Source organism: Paramormyrops kingsleyae, chromosome 8 (genome assembly GCF_048594095.1).
Source record: "Paramormyrops kingsleyae isolate MSU_618 chromosome 8, PKINGS_0.4, whole genome shotgun sequence".
NCBI classification, from domain to species: Eukaryota; Metazoa; Chordata; class Actinopteri; order Osteoglossiformes; family Mormyridae; genus Paramormyrops; species Paramormyrops kingsleyae.
In genome coordinates, this window is record NC_132804.1 from 34,973,388 (window position 1) to 34,990,975 (window position 17,588).

At 43.6% G+C, this 17,588-nt stretch overlaps 1 protein-coding gene across 1 annotated transcript; it reads right to left on the reverse strand.

Annotated features, from left to right (window-relative positions):
* Positions 1-721: 721 nt before the first annotated feature.
* On the reverse strand, positions 722-3,973 carry LOC140592258 (uncharacterized). The gene is made up of 2 exons (XM_072715155.1): positions 2,986-3,973; positions 722-1,126 (listed from the first exon to the last, which is right to left on the reverse strand). The coding sequence occupies exons 1-2, from the start codon at positions 3,971-3,973 to the stop codon at positions 1,122-1,124; spliced, it is 993 nt and encodes a 330-aa protein (XP_072571256.1). The 3' UTR covers positions 722-1,121.
* Positions 3,974-17,588: the final 13,615 nt, after the last annotated feature.

Genomic DNA, 17,588 nt, shown 5'->3' on the forward strand with positions numbered 1-17,588 from the left:
ATCATCGTGTAGTTGTCGTCTGCTGCTTATGCTGTCACCATGCCTCGCAAAGATTGAGAACGTAAAAGAAAGCAAGCTGAACTCGCGGCTACTGCCGCAAAATGTTGCAAATTATCTACTTTGTTCAGGTAAGTGTCAGATGGTGTTGTAAAAAAACATTTGCCGAGGCAGAGCAGATTTGACTCAGAGAAGTACCAAGCTCTGCTGGGAGGATATAGGACTGGTAGCGTGCAGTGTGCAAAAAACGAACGTCAAGTCAATTGTCATGTACACTAAAAGAATACGGGTGTTCTGAGCAAACAAATACAAAAAAATTGACGGCTCCTTTATTGTTGGATTTTGTTTTTTGAAATAAAGATATATATATATATCTATAAATATATATATATATATATTCTGTCTCAAATCGAAGGTCGTATTGCGTAGGTTGTCTAAACTTGGTAATTACAGTAATTGGTAATTAGTGACTCAGTATTGGCCCAATGCCTTTTTGGAAAGTTTCTGCTTTTTTGAAAATAAAAAAATGCATCCTTTATGGAAATAAAATTCCTCCACAAGGCCCGAGGTGTCCTATGAAATTTAAATAAATGAAAAAAACATTTTTACTCCAGATTTTGGCCTTGTGCCCAGGCTTAATGGCCTTGTGCCCTAGAAAAAATATGAATAGCCAAGGCCAAAGTGGCTGTGCCCTCCTAAATCCTTATGTCTAGCCCTGCAACGTTCTGTGGTCTTCTGCCTTTTGAGAATAATGGTGTCCTGAGAAGAAGTGGTTGCAGCAGAGTCTGCATTGGATACAATTGACTCAGCATATGAGGACTCATAGTCAGACAGTTGGCCAGAGGGGCTGCCAAAACTGTCATCAACCGGAGTCAAGCTTAGGATGACCGGGGTGATGCCAACAACCTTCACAGTGTCTTTGTCTTTTATCTGGTCAGCTCTGTGAAGAGTGAAGTAGTCCTGAAATTCTGGGTCAAAATACTGAAGACTGAAGTCATTTGAAATCCCAAAAGTATCCTTCACAACACTCTGCAGCTCCTCCAATGTTGGTGGGATCCCTGATGGAAGAACCAACTTCTCGATTTGGTCATCAATAATTACACGAAGCTTTGCCTCCATCTCGTTCAACCTAGAATAAAATGTAAATGGGCAGAGTTAAATTTCCCTTCAATTAAATAAAATTAGTTATTACTTTTCATTTATACAATAGTAGAGATATAAAACTATAAAACAAAAAGCACACTTCAACACACCAAATGTTGCAAAAAACAAATACTTGGGAGATGTACATGTTATCAAGTTTTTGTTGTTGTCGTTTTGTTTTTTTTTTTACCTATTATTCACAGCAGATGTAACGTTTCAGGGTTACCAAGCGTTTTCTTCCCACATTGTAAGAAGCCAAGGGCCACATGTCACCAAGTTTCTGCTGCTCCAAAAGACTGATCTTGCCAGTGTCCTCCAGTTGAAAAGATCTCAGATGCTCTACATACCATGCAGCAAGTAACTTCACAATGAAATATACACAATTGTCCAAAACGACTATCTGTATTATCTCAGCAAAGTCTGGTAGTCCACATGTTGAACCATTAGACAGGATCATCCCAGCAGTGTATCTTGTTCCACTGTAGGTGACAGTGGTGGCAAGCTGCACACAAGTCAGAGATGGTGATCTTGCTCTTAAATCTGCCTGTATGTCTGGATGCAGCACATCTACAGGCATTCTGGATATTTTTGTGACAAGCAGGGCAGGTTTCACCTCTTTTGATTGCATGTGGTATGTCATCATCATTTGATGCCTTGTAGAAAGGGTCAGCAACACATTTTTGAAATTGTTAGTGTGTCTCACAACTTGCTTGAAAAATCTGTGTTTTGCCTCAAAGCGCATTGTCCATACTCCAACCAATGGCCCATATTTTTCTATTAAAGCAGGGTAGTGCTCCAAAAAATGGTGTTTTGGTGTGAGCCTTTGATCAGGAAAAACTTCCAAATATCTGATACGATGTTCAGATATTTTAAATTCAAGGTAGGCAATACTTTGTGTTGTGTGAACAGGGGCAACCACTAACTCAACAATGTCCTTCAAAGTCAGAAGAAGTTGCCAAACAGGATCATCTTCAGGTACACGTAAACCAACAAGGAGAGGTAACAAACGTATTAGGGCCCAGTTTTCATGAGCATTTCCTCCTATAGTTTTGCGACCAGCAAAATTTGAAGGGATTGCTTGTGGACTGTTCAATTTGTCTGAGCCCTTATATGGAAAACGTGTGATTATATTATTCAGTTCAGTCAAACTGAAGTAGTGCTTCTTCAAAAAAACTTGAAAACACAATGCTAACTCTCTTGGCACTATTCCCTCAAAAAGGTCATGAAGGACATCTGGTGGGTATCCAGACACAAAGTGAAAATTATTAAGTTGATCAGTTAATGGACATGACCGCTTTAAGCCAAAATGAGGCACTAAATTTGGATTTTCTTTGACAGCTTGCACGTGTAAAACATAGTCATCCTTTTTTCGAAGTGGGAAGACCCCAGACCGTACTTCATATGTCTGGTACTCTGAAGAATGTCCAAGGCAGAATCTACAAACATATGGCCCGTTAAAACTTTCAACAAGTCCACTAATTGCATGAGCACCAAGGTTATCGGCTACAACACAGTGTAGGGCGCCTTTAATATTTCTCCCTAAACATGAAATAAAAACCCCCTCCTGTTCAAGAGTGACAAGATCTTTCAAAAGTGGATCCAATACTACTTTGTATTCAAACTGTTTCACATCAACAGATTTGCAAAGTAAAGCTAGTTGTATTGATGTTAAGGCAGACTGTAATCTCAATGGCAAATTGGCCAAAACCCAATAAACTGCAGTTATTTTATGTTTTTTTCGAGAGGTTCCTAATGGGTTACACACCTCAAAATCATCAACATAAATTATTATTGAGAGTCTTGTTTCTTCTACAGCATAGAAGTCATTGTCCTTAAAACACGTACCATCAAAAATGGACTTAAAATGCCCAGTGCTACTTGAGCACCTCGAAAAGGCTTCCACTGCAATATCTTTGTTCTTCAGTACTTCTTGCAAAGTCTTTAGAACTGGTACATATTGAAAGCTCTTTTTTTGTTCAGCATCAAGAATATATTCAATAGGATCCACAAACTGGAAATGCTCCTTAAAATACTTATTTCTCTTAAAAGCTGAACCAAGTGGCCCGTCTGCTCCAAGAGCTCTGCTAATGGGATGAGAGCGGCACAACTGTTCAGCCAAGTCCTTTATGATAGTGTGGTCAACTGTGCATTTGTTAGATTTCAGTGCTGAATCAATTATATTTTTAACTGCCTCTACAGATGCTGAAGAAGAAATATAGAACAGATCTTCAACCAAAGCATCAATGCACCTCACTGAAACATTATAAGTGCTTTCTAACTTGAGTAGAAGTAAGCCCAGTCCTTGAAGAACAGTACAAGATGCACTTTCTGGATCAACATCACTAGAGCATTCATCACTGTTGAGTTCAGGGACATCAGAATGGTCAGTGTTCTGACTAGGATGACTTTCCAAGACTTCTTTCTTAAAATCAGTTAAGGAGCAACATGTATGTCTCCTGCCTTTGTGCTTTAGAAATGTATTGTATATATTTGTGCGAAAGTCACATCCATTAAAAACGCAAAATACAGTTTCGTGTCTCTTCAAGTGATTTCCTATATGTTGAAAATAGTCCTTCTGAGTAGAGCAAAAAGCAGTGCAAGCCAAACACTTAAATGCAGTGATCACTCCAGGCCTTGGACTCTCTTCAGCAGCATGGTATCTGGACAAATGTGTGCGAAGGGCTCCTTGTGTTTTAAATGTACAAGGACAACTGCCATACAGACATGGCTGGTGCTGTCCACGACCAAATGTTGCGTGTTGTAATCTGTAATGACGTAGTAGATTCCCCTTTGTAGTAGAAAAAGATTTGCATATCTTACACTGCCATCCCATTTGCCAGGTCCTAAAGTGATGGAAAAATATATATGTAAGAATCTAAATAGTTTTTCATGACAAATGTAAGAGCATGGGTATCTATACACATTTGATGTTGAGATTATAGAGAAGAAGATAAAAAATCCTACAAATAATAAGCAATTATCCATCCATCCATCCATTTTCTCCCGCTTATCCGAGGTCGGGTCGCGGGGGCAGCAGTCTCAGCAGGGAAACCCAGACTTCCCTCTCCCCGGCCACTTCCTCCAGCTCCTCTGGGGGAATCCCGAGGCGTTCCCAGGCCAGCCGAGAGACATAGTCCCTCCAGCATGTCCTGGGTCTTCCCCGGGGCCTCCTCCCAGTGGGACATGCCCGGAACACCTCACCAGGGAGGCGCCCAGGAGGCATCCTAATCAGATGCCCGAGCCACCTCATCTGACTCCTCTCAATGCGGAGGAGCAGCGGCTCTACTCTGAGTCCCTCCCGAATGACCGAGCTCCTCACCCTATCTCTAAGGGAGAGCCCAGCCACCCTGCGGAGGAAACTCATTTCGGCCGCTTGCACTCGCGATCTCGTTCTTTCGGTCACTACCCACAGCTCGTGACCATAGGTGAGGGTAGGAACGTAGATCGACTGGTAAATCGAGAGCTTCGCCTTTTGGCTCAGCTCCTTCTTCACCATGACAGACCGATGCAGCGCCCGCATCACTGCGGACGCCGCACCGATCCGCCTGTCGACCTCCCGCTCCATCGTCCCCCCACTCGTGAACAAGACCCCGAGATACTTAAACTCCTCCACTTGGGGAAGGATCCCATCCCCGACCCGGAGAGAGCATTCTACCCTTTTCTGGCTGAGGACCATGGTCTCGGATTTGGAGGTGCTGATTCTCATCCCAGCCGCTTCACACTCGGCTGCGAACTGTCCCAGCGAGAGCCGAAGGTCACGGTCTGATGAGGCCAACAGGACCACATCATCTGCAAAAAGCAGAGACCTAATCCTGAGGTCACCAAACCGGACACCCTCAACGCCCTGGCTGCGCCTAGAAATTCTGTCCATAAAAGTTATGAACAGAATCGGTGACAAAGGACAGCCCTGACGGAGTCCAACCCTCACCGGAAACAAGTCCGACTTATTGCCGCTCATGCGGACCAGACTCTGGCACCGGTCATACAGGGACCGAACAGCCCTTAAAAGGAAGCCCGGCACCCCATACTCCCGGAGCACCCCCCACAGGACTGCCCGAGGGACACGGTCGAATGCCTTCTCCAAGTCCACAAAACACATGTAGACTGGTTGGGAAAACTCCCATGAACCCTCCAGAACCCTGCGGAGAGTATAGAGCTGGTCCACTGTTCCACGGCCGGGGCGAAAACCACACTGCTCCTCCTGAATCCGAGGTTCGACAATCCGGCGGACCCTCCTCTCCAGAACCCCCGAATAGATCTTACCAGGGAGGCTGAGGAGTGTGATCCCCCTATAGTTGGAGCACACCCTCTGGTCCCCTTTCTTGAAGAGGGGGACCACCACCCCAGTCTGCCAGTCCAGAGGCACTGCCCCCGATGTCCACGCGATGCTGCAGATGCGTGTCAACCAATACTGCCCTACAGCATCCAGAGCCTTCAGGAACTCTGGGCGGATCTCATCCACCCCCGGGGCTCGGCCACCGAGGAGCTTTTTAACCACCTCAGCGACCTCCGCCCCCGAGATAGGGGAGTCCACACCCAAGTCCCCATACTCTGCTTCCACATCGGAAGGCGTGTCGGTGGGATTGAGGAGGTCTTCGAAGTATTCCTTCCACCGACCCAAAACGTCCCGGGTTGAGGTCAGCAGCACCCCATCCCCACCATAAACAGTGTTGATGTTGCACCGCTTTCCCACCCGGAGCCGCCGGATGGTGGACCAGAATCGCCTCGAAGCCGTCCGGAAGTCGTTTTCCATGGCCTCACCAAACTCCTCCCAAACCCGAGTTTTTGCCTCAGCGACCGCCGAAGCCGCATCCCGCTTGGCCTGCCGGTACCCGTCAGCTGCCTCTGGAGTCCCACAGGCTAAATAGGCCCGATAGGACTCCTTCTTCAGCTTGACGGCATCCCTCACCACTGGTGCCCACCAGCGGGTTCGCGGATTGCCGCCGCGACAGGCACCGACTACCTTACGGCCACAGCTCCGGTCAGCCGCCTCCACAATGGAGGCACGGAACATGGCCCATTCGGACTCAATGTCCCCCGCCTCCCCCGGGACATGGGAAAAGTTCTGCCGGAGGTAGGAGTTGAAACTCCTCCTGACAGGGGATTCAGCCAGACGTTCCCAGCAGACCCTCAGTATACGCTTGGGCCTGCCAGGCCTGGCCGGCTTCCTCCCCCACCAGCGGAGCCAACCCACCACCAGGTAGTGATCAGTTGACAGCTCCGCCCCTCTCTTCACCCGAGTGTCCAAGACATGCGGCCGCAAGTCCGACAACACGACTACAAAGTCGATCATCGAACTGCGGCCTAGGGTGTCCTGGTGCCAAGTGCACATATGAACACCCTTATGCCTGAACATGGTGTTCATTATGGACAATCCGTGGCGAGCGCAGAAGTCCAACAACAGAACACCACTCGGGTTCAGATCGGGGGGGCCGTTCCTCCCAATCACGCCACTCCAGGTCTCACTGTCATTGCCCACGTGAGCATTGAAGTCCCCTAGCAGAACAAGAGAGTCCCCAGAAGGAATGCTCTCCAACACCCCTTCCAGAGACTCTAAAAAGGGTGGGTACTTTGAACTGCCACTCGGCGCATAAGCGCAAACAACAGTCAGAACCCGTCCCCCCACCCGAAGGCGAAGGGAGGCTACCCTCTTGTCCACCGCGGTAAACCCCAATGTACAGGCGCCCAGCCAGGGGGCAATAAGTATGCCCACCCCCGCTCGGCGCCTCTCCCCGCAGGCAACTCCAGAGTAGAAAAGGGTCCAACCCCCTTCAAGGAGACTGGTTCCAGAGCCCAAGCCGTGCGTCGAGGTGAGCCCGACTATATCTAGCCGGAATTTCACAACCTCGCGCACCAGCTCAGGCTCCTTCCCCATCAGAGAGGTGACATTCCATGTCCCAAGAGCTAGCTTCTGCAGCCGAGGATCGGACCGCCAAGGTCCCCGCCTTTGGCCACTGCCCAGCTCACAATGCACCCGACCCCTATGGCCCCTCCTACGGGTGGTGAGCCCATTGGAAGGGGGACCCACGTGCCTTGTTCGGGCTGTGCCCGACCAGGCCCCATGGGTATAGGCCTGGCCACCAGGCGCTCGCCATCGAGCCCCAACCCCAGGCCTGGCTCCAGGGGGGGGCCCCGGTGACCCGCGTCCGGGCAAGGGAAAACGTGTTTCCAAAATCTTTTTCATCATATGGGGTCTTTTGAGCCGAACTTTGTCTGGTTCCTCACCCCGGACCTGTTTGCCTTGGGTGACCCTACCAGGGGCATAAAGCCCCGGGCAACTTAGCTCCTGGGATCACTGGAACACGCAAACCCCTCCACCACGATAAGGTGTCGGCTCCAGGAGGGGTAATAAGCAATTATTTTCTACTTATTATTTTTACAAAAACAAATAAGTTAGATTAAGTGGGGTCAACTTGATAATTTTCTGCTGCTTCAATTTCAAAACCATTAGTTTAATTTAATACAACATGGTATCACAACTTACTTTATAATGCACAGTCTACATACCGATCAGGTGAATTTAAGTTGAGGGATCTTCCATTACCTGAAAGGAAAGCAACATTATCATTAATAGCAGTCTCCAAAATAAAAAACTTACACAAACACACGCAGATTGTTAAAGACATATAACACAAGGAAACTCTTTATTAGATTAAAAAGGGGATAATTCTTCCCCCTTTTTTCAAAATTGCAAATGTGAGCACTTGATATGCAATCATTCCAATAGATTAACACATTTCAAAACATATAAGGATGTTTACTGTTATTTTCTAATAATGATTCTACAAATTTTCATGTGAGATATTTACTCTTAACAGTAAATATAAACTCACTGACACTGACTTAACGCCTCTAAACAAACACAAAACGTTAGAACACTTATGCAAATATGCGATGTCTTGACAAATCAAGCAAATATTTGAAGTTTACACAGCTACATTCTCGCATGGAAATATCTTAAAAGTTTATTTTGTGACCCAGAAAGAGTAATATTTCAAACTCCGCCACTCTGCGTTCCTTCGCCACTGCCTCGTTTGAGGGTAGGGCTGATTGGCTGGTTTTGTGGCACAAATATAACAGTGTTCAGAAAGAGTTGAGCGCGCACGGGCAGAAATGTTGAGAGCGTATAATTCAATTTCAATTTCAATTTCAAAAAACTTTTTCAAAAAAAGGCATAGAGGAGCAACGCACACAAATAACAGTAGTAACATTAAACGCAACCGATGACACACAGACACACAATAAACTATGAACATAATAAATGACTAAAAGTACAGAGGCAATAGTATGCATGATGGAGAAAGTGGGGGGGGGGGGGGAAAAAAAAAAAAAAAAAAAGTGAGAGACTCAGATCTGAGGAGGTCTGGATTGTAGGGGGGAGGGGCAGATGGGAGTGTGAGGTGATAATGGTGGGTTTGGGAGGGTGTCAGGAGTTCAAAAGAAGGACAGCTTTAGGAACAAAGGTGGCCCTCCTCCTCTGTGTCCTGCAACCAGGACAACGGAGCCAGCGTTTGGAGGGGAGCCACTCAAAGGCAGTGTTCAGCGGGTGTGATGGGTCTTTAATGATTTTGAGTGCTAGCCTGTGTGTCTGCTGGTCACAGATGTGTGATAAGGATCTCAAGGGCAGACCAATAATCTTAGAACACACGTTGACAGTGCTCTGTAGCCTATTTCTGTGCTGCGTGCTGGTGGAATGGAACCAGCAGATGATGGAGAATGAGATGACATTCTCTATGAAGGAGTAGTAAAAGTAGTATAAGCAACACATTGCGAGCAAGCGCAAATGCAAAAACTGAGCGAGAGGAGCTGCTATTGTGTGTGTGTGTGTATGGATAATAGCAAACGGTGAAATACATTTTTTGCACGCAGCAATGAATTTTGTTCACTCAAATTTAGCTTTTCTTCACTCAAAATAAATTTCTCCTCAAAATGCAACACTTGCACCTGAAATTCTTTTTTACGTGCGCTCAGAATAGTGGCACAAAAATAACGCCACAGTCACGGGGCTCCGACAGCATGACGCGAAAAAACAGTTATGTCGCTGGACTGAGTCACTTTAGCTTCATTAACCACAACTGAAAACCACCGCATCGAGACAAAAGCTTAGAAAAACTGACTGTGGCTGACAAAATCCGGCACAAATGATTTAAACTAAATCACTCACCACTGAGCGCAAAACTTTTTCATGAACTTTTAAAAGTGGATGAAAGACGTTAAAACTCATCGGAATATATCGTTGATATTTTTTAATACGGTAAAACATGTGGTTAGTTAAAGCTGTTCAGTAACACAGTCGTGAAGTCTTGGAAAGTGACCTTGTGCTAGCAGTCCACTAACTGCCATTTGTGTAAAAAAACGATACTATCATTACAGTGATCATTATTAATCTAATTTTGACGTATCATACTGTTTAAAACCTTTACTCAAAACCGATATACGTTATTGTTTAAACCGTGTCTTATATTCGAACAAATTAAGAAATCTTACCTCTGACAAAATGGAGATCGTCCACTCATGAAGCGTGTTTGTCCTGCACGTGGCACAAAGGATTATGGGCGGAAGTGTACAATGATTAAAATGAAAATGCTTTCATCAGTTAAATCTATTAGATTTCTTAAATTTTCTTGGTACTCATACATTTTTTGTTAAATATACTCAACAAACCATTGCTTAATTTATCCCAAACGAAAGTGTGTAAATTTAAATAACTGAACATCTCAAAATTGTTGAATTTTGCTTAGATTTAATTAAAACGACACATACACGTTTTTACTGAGTAATAATTACTATTACTCTCCTATTAGATAATAATTAACCCCAATCACAGTTTTTACAGTGTACAGTTAGAATTATAAAAATGGTAAGCTTTGTTTAACGCATATACCCAATTTTCAGAATTTATTGGTATTTAGCAATGTCTCGTGATAATATGCATGAGAGAAGTGCAAATCAATGCAATTAGATACCTGAGATTTGGATAATGTTCAAAAATTACTTGGAGAATTTGTTGGTCTTAGGTAGCACAATGTTTTTTGATGTTGCACAAATGCTTACAATAAAACTTTCCTGACACTTGAATTAGTGGGGCATAATTAAGTGAAATGCAAGTTGTTTGTATGAAGTACCACTTCAATTATGTGTCGGTCTCTTATTAGGAGGATCTCTCCAGTAAATGTCCGCATTATGTATGCGCTTGGCATTACGACCTTGTTCCCAAACTTGAAGGACCCGGATTCAAAGAGTGGCCATGCAAGTATTTACAAGATAACACCGTCATGCTTTCATTAGTGTCTGAAAGCTTTAAGTTGCTGCCTTTTCCTCCTGTACAGATAATGGCATCATATTATGACGCTAATTCAAATAACGTAATTTTAGTAATACTGTGAAATTCTTTATCAACAGGAGCATTTCTATGATCACCAGAGTGGTTCAGGTTACCTGGCATGGAGGTTGAAAATAACTGTTCTGAAGATATCAAGAAATCGAAGGTCACTTTTCAAGATGGCCCTAAGACTCTTCGCAACATATGTTCAGTTGTGAGGCAGTTGTCAGGTGATGAGTGCAAAGAAGCAATGTCGGTGATGAGACACTCAAGTGATTTGAAACTTGTCAAAGACAAAATGACGGCAACATTTCAGCACAGACAAAAGGTGGTTCATGACCCAGACACGGCCCCCACAGTCTTGGACCTTTTTGCAAGATTCTTGGATACATCAGGCTTGGTAAGACAAAGTGAATTTATAGGTCTGTGTTTGTCTTGCTTTTTTGCTGTCTGTGTAATGCGCAATATTATATTATGTGTTTAAGATTGACCAAGACTTCGCAATGCTTTTTGGTGAAGAAGTGTCTGGTAAATTTCTTGCATTCTTGCATGATATTTCAAACCAAGGGTCATCGCAGATTGCATAAAGCAACCTCCAAGTGTGCATCTACTGTAAATGAGTTACTTTTGTCTGCACAACAGGAGTCTGTTGATGGTAAGACAGATGTATGTGTGTTTTAACACTGTAGGGCTGATTATGTGTAAAAAAAAAAAAAAAAAAAAGCCCTAACACACTGGAGTTGTCGATTAATTGAAAATATTTGCAATTGTGTTGATTTTCATTTTCTAGGATGGGACTATGAAGTGGCTTGCATCCTTCTGCTTCTTTCCTTATTACCACCAACATCCAAGGGAAGAAAATCTTCAAAGATTAGTGCATCGAATGCCACTGATCGTCTGATGCAGTTCATGAAGGTATAGTGCCCTTCACTCCTTGTGAAAACTAGAAAAAAAGCCTTAGAAAAGAATCACTGCTTCATGAAGTGCCTTCATCTTGCACTGAAAAACTGAGAAAATCTGACTTAATATAAATCGTTATAAAAAACAAATCCTTCTTAAGGAAAAGTGTTCAGCGTATGAACAATGCAGTAATGCCAACAGATTTAAACATGTAGGATGCATGGTTACCTGTGCAACCATTTAATGTCATTGTGATGTGACCTGCACATAAGTTTTGTTTTTTTTCTTTACATCTTACTAAATACTTTTATATGATACTTTTTGTGATCATGTGAATTGCGCACAAGGAGTCAGATATTGGAATATTTATTCTAAGTTCAAGGCAACAACAAATTCAGAATTTTACACTGTGTAATTAATTTACTCTCCTCTCTCAGGTGGGGAGAAGTATGCAGACCTTCCTCAGGGAAACTGGCCTTGCTCAGCCCTTTCTCCTGTGTGTTGGTGAACGAAAGAACAGCATCCAGAGTTTCTATATTGTGCTGTACAACACAGACCGGAGTTGCTGCCTTTGATGAGCTCTTTAAGTCACATTTTGTGTTTGCTGTGTCCTATGATGAGGCATTGCGCAACTTCTACACGTTCATCCAGACAACCGTGTATGGAATTGATGTTGGCAATGTGAAGGAGAGTCCTCAGGTCAAGGAAATTAGAGCAAGACTTCTTCATAGTGCAGTTTGAAGAGGAATTCATCATTGACAGGAAACATGTTTACATGTTATGTTTGCAAGGTAGACTACACAAGTTCTTCAGTGTTATTTAGGCATTTGAAGTTTCATCATGGTTTGTACCCAGGACGGTTCTTGCGTTTGAACTGCAGAGAGACTGGATGTTCATCTGTTTTCTGCACATACTCTGGATACAAACGGCACTTATCTCGAGCACATGGTAAATGTTTTGATTCAGGAATCAGCAATTTTGAGTTTGAGCCTGTAGCTAATGTTGTTGGAGCCTCTGTTTCAGAGCCAGTACATGTGGCTCCTCCATCCATACCTGTCACTACAAACATTCCAATTGAAAAAAGGCAAATACTATGCCTTATATGCAGCTCTCTTATTGCTCAAGTGCAAGCCTCAGGAGTTCCTGAAAGTACTGTGCAATGTTTAGTTGGTTCAATGGAAGAGTTGGTTGATGACCTCCATGCTTCTGCAAAACAAGCTGTTCTTGAATGTTTGTCATCTGGTCAATGCAGGGAAGCCTTAGAGAAAGTTGAGGATTGTTTTGATCAGCTTGAAAATCCATTCTCATGTCTTAACACAGATTCTAAAAGACTGAGGCATTTTCAGGAAAGATGGAAAATTGTTGAACCCATAGAGCATATTCTTGGTGTGCGTTATGATATACGCAGAGATAAAGCAACAGGAGCATACAGCCAAGTTCCTGTCAATGATAAGTTCATGTATGTACCTATCATTGGCTCACTTTCGTCTATGTTTTGTAACGGTGGGCTTTGTAACAGTTTCCAAAACACAAAACCACACTGGGAGGGATTCTATAACGATTTAAATGATGGCTCCTACTTTAGGAACCACAGTTTATTCTCACAACAGGAATATGCTCTTCAGGTTCAGCTGTACTATGACGATTTTGAAGCTGCAAATCCATTAGGCTCAAAAAAGGGAGTGCACAAACATGGCTGTATTTATTTTATTTTGAGAAATTTGCCACCAAAGCTGAATTCTGTGCTAATGAACATTCATCTTGTAGCCCTTTTCCATTCAGAGGACTTAAAGACATATGGGTTTGACCCTATTTTAAAGCCACTTTGTGCCCTTTTCAGCCACACCCATGAAAGGGTCAATTTTCCAGGTTACAGGTGACAACTTAGCTTTACATGGCCTTTTTGGTTTTGTTGAATCATTCAGTGCCAATTATTGTTGTCGGTTTTGTTTAACTAATAAAATAGAGTTGCAGTCATAGTGAAGATCATCCAGGTTTGTGTCTCCGTTCATAAGAACTTCATTCAGAGCATTGCTGTGCCATTCAACAAAATCCTGATTTGGCCTCAACATTTGGTGTCAAAAGAACCTGTCTCCTCAATTCCCTGCAGTTGTTCCATATTTCAGACAACTACGCAGTGGATATAATGCATGATCTCCTGGAAGGAGTGGTACTGTATGAGTTAAAGCTTGTATTTCAGTACTTTATTAAGAACTCCATATCCTTGACTTCAATATCAGAGAGAATTTTGAGTTTTAATTATGGATATACACAGAGAAAAACAGGCCAAGTGGCCTAAAACTGGATGACCATAGCAAAAGTCTTGGCCTTAATGCTGTCCAGTCATGGTGCCTCTTGCGTAATACACCATTGATGTTTGGAGACTTAATTTGCAGGGGTGATAGTTATTGGAACTTGCTACTGCTATTGATTCAAATTGTAAACTTTTGTGTTTTGACCTACTCTAACCCATGGTATGACTTGCTATTTGAAACATCTGATATTCGATCATCACAAGCTTTTTAAATCTCTCTTTCAAGACCAAAATTTAACTCCAAAACACCATCTAATGATCCATTACCCAAGATGTATCAGAAAAATTGGGCCTCTCATACACACATGGTGCATGAGGTTTGAAGGAAAACACAAATTCTTCAAAAATATTACAAAGACACTGGTAAAGAAACATCAGAAACAATTGGCTTTTCATTTTGAAAATTTATATTTTAAAAGATTACAATTTGGCCATATCACTGAAGTCTTAGTCAGCGATTTAGAGGGCAGTGATGCTCTGAGTGAAAGTATTGATGCATCTTCTGTTTCCACAACTTCCTGGGTCAAAAACTATGGCACAGAGTATCAAGCTGGGATGTATGTATGTTCTGGTGTTGAAAATGATATGCCTTTGTTCAATAGGATTGTCAGTATAATTGTTAGAGATTACAGTGCTTATCTACTGACTTGTAAAGTCTCAACTATGTATTTTGATGATCACTTAAATGCATATGCTATTGAGGAAGGCACAGATGTATTCAAACTTATCTGTGTTGATGACCTGGTGTACTACAGACTAGAGCCCTGCGCGGGACTATTTTTTTAATCCCGCTCCCGCCCACTCCCGCTGAATTTCTGACCATTACCGCCCACTCCCGCTGAATTTCTGACGATTCCCGCCCAATCCCGCCCGCTGTCTCTGTCACTCCCGCCCGCTCCCGCCCACGACAATCTAAAACCCGCCCAATCCCGTGAGATTTGCTTTGGGTCCTGCGGGACCCGCGGGATCCCGCTCCCAATGCAGGGCTCTACCTGGGAGTACAGCAACGGGGCAGGTGTGTCGCCTCAATCCTGAAGTGCCAGATTTGTGCCCGTTCTACACTATCGCTTTGCCGCACTTCACACAACACACAAAGTTCAGCTCTTTACCGTCTTTGTTTGTTACAATTTTAAAGTTTTTCCATATCTCCGATTTCCCCAATTTTAGTTTTGTTTTATATTCTCCCTTTGCAATTTTATTAACAACATCAGCTGCATCCTCCATCCTGCTAAGCTAACAATTTTGGGACCCGCTGTCTATTTTTATCCCGCCCGCTATCTCTGTCACTCCCGCCCGCTCCCGCCCACGACAATCTAAAACCCGCCCAATCCCGTGAGATTTGCGTTGGGTCCCGCGGGACCCGCAGGATCCCGCTCCCAATGCAGGGCTCTACTACAGACCATATGATAGACATTTTCATTTGATACTGATCACCAGTTCATTGTCCCACACAGCAAATTGTCCAGTGTTCATTTAACTCCACAAGTGTACATTTTACACTTCTCTAGTGTATATATAGGTCCCACCAGTCTGTTGTTTAAGTAACACTTTCAAAAGTGTTGAATATATACCCCTTGACAGAGTATCTTGTTTTACACCATAAGGGTACAATATACTCTAGTGTACACTGTATTACTCTCTGCAACAGTGTATTATTTATTATTTTTTACACTGACAGGGTAAAGCGCCTACCACACAGGTTTATTCTAAAAATGTACAAAGATTAATTGTGCTTTTAGTACTATGGAATTAAAAACATTTGTAAATTTCCAAATGTTCACCATTTTGCATTTATTTTATATATATACAAAAACAAAATCACACAAACCCTTCAAACCAATTTGATTTATTTTCTCAAATTCAACCGGCCACAAACTCATGTTTTGTTTACAAACACAATTAGTACAGCGTGCATAAAAACAGTGTAACAGCATTAATATAATATTTAGCTTTGTAGCATATTAGCGACAGTAGGCAATAAGCCTAATGCTCTGCCGCTACCCAGCGCTATATAGAAAACCCTTTTCGGGCCGGCTTATATAGATAATCCTTTGTATTTTGCTTAGTTATTTTCAATAGTCTTTATACAGGTACCATGCTGGGATACACCATGCTGGGATATGAATACAAAAGCTATTTATTTTTATGCAGATCCGAATGAAACCTTCCATGTTTTATGGCAAGGGCGCAAGCGCGCAACCTCACGTCAAAGCTCCCCCAGACGACAGTGAGGATAGTTGTCTCAGCTATAGTGCAGGCAGCGATGAGGAATATGTTCCCAAGCCAGGTGATGAAGAGAGCAGCAGTGAGAGTGACAGGGGCAGCAGTGAGAGTGACCGGGACGAGAGAGACAGGGGCAGCAGTGATGAGGAAGTTGCTAGCACCAGTGCCCTAGCTGCATGAAAGAAACGCAAGGGACAAAACAAAGACAAAGTGGTGTAGAAGACGGTAAAACAGACTCAGAGCTCTGCAAAAAATGTGCCAGTGTGGCAAGGTGCTGTCCCAGACAGTGACTCAATTATGCAGCCTGTTGATTATTTCAGACAGTTTTTTGACACTGAACTTTTGCGTCATATTGTCAATCAGAGCAATCTGTACTGCACACAAGAAAATCCAAACCATGCGCTAACATTAGATCAGAAGGAATTGGAGCAGTTCATTGGAACTGTTTTGTACATGAGTGTTATCCGCTTACCTCGCTCTAGGATCTACTGGTCTAATGCATGTCGTGTAGAGCAGGTGGCTGATGTGATGCCCCGCGACAGGTGGGAAGAAATTAAACATTTTCTTCATTTGAGTGACAACACAGCACCCAACAACAGTGACAAGCTGTTCAAAATTAGGCCACTAATTGATTCCCTGCTCCCCAAATTCCAAGCTCTGCCTCAAGATCAGATGCTGTCTATTGACGAACAAATGGTGCCATTCAAAGGCAGATCTGTTCTAAAACAGTACATCCCTAAAAAGCCGTACAAATGTGGATATAAAATTTTTGTTTTGTGTGACACAAAAGGCCTGGTGCACTCATTTGATGTTTATGCAGGGAAATCTGATCCTCCACCAGGTTCAGCAGACATCGGGGCAAGCGGGAATGTCGTGCTAAAACTTGCACAAGTTATTGAAGGCTCTGTCAACCACCTGCTGTTTTTTGATAACTGGTTTTCCTCGCTAGATTTGTTTGTAGCTCTTGCAAACAGGGGGATACCAGCCCTTGGCACTGTGCGGCAAAATCGTCTGCAAGGCGGCAATTTCAGCAAAGACAAAGAGCTCAAAAAGAAGGGAAGAGGGACATTTGAGGAGCAACAGGCTGTTGTTGACAGTGTGGAGGTTAGGGCTGTGAAATGGTTTGACAACAGAGGGGTGATTGTTGCCAGCACTTTTGCAAGTGCTCAGCCTGTTTCCTTCATAGAGAGGTGGGACAGAAAGGAAAGGATGAAAGTGTCTGTGAAATGTCCTAGCATCATCACCCTCTATAACAAGTTCATGGGTGGTGTTGATGCACTTGATGCCCTAATCGCCTACTACCGCATCCACATCAGGTCTAAGAAGTACTACCACCGATTCTTCTTTCACTTCGTGGACATGGTGGTGGTCAACGGCTGGTTGCTCTATCGGCGTGATTGTGACAGTATGAATGTTCCACGGAAGAAGCAGAAGGACTTTCTGGCTTTCAGGCTTTCCATTGCACAGGCCCTCTGCATGCAAGGCAAAGATCTGTTGGCCAAAAAGAGGGGGCGGCCTTCGTCTGATGTGGAGCGAGAGTTCCAGAAGAAGCAGCGCAGGGGACCAACTAAGGCTATTCCCACACAAGATGTCCGTGCTGATGCTGTGGGTCACTGGCCAAAAATTGACAGTGTGCGGCAACGATGCAAATTGCCTAAGTGCTCGGGCCACACTAGCATCAAGTGTACA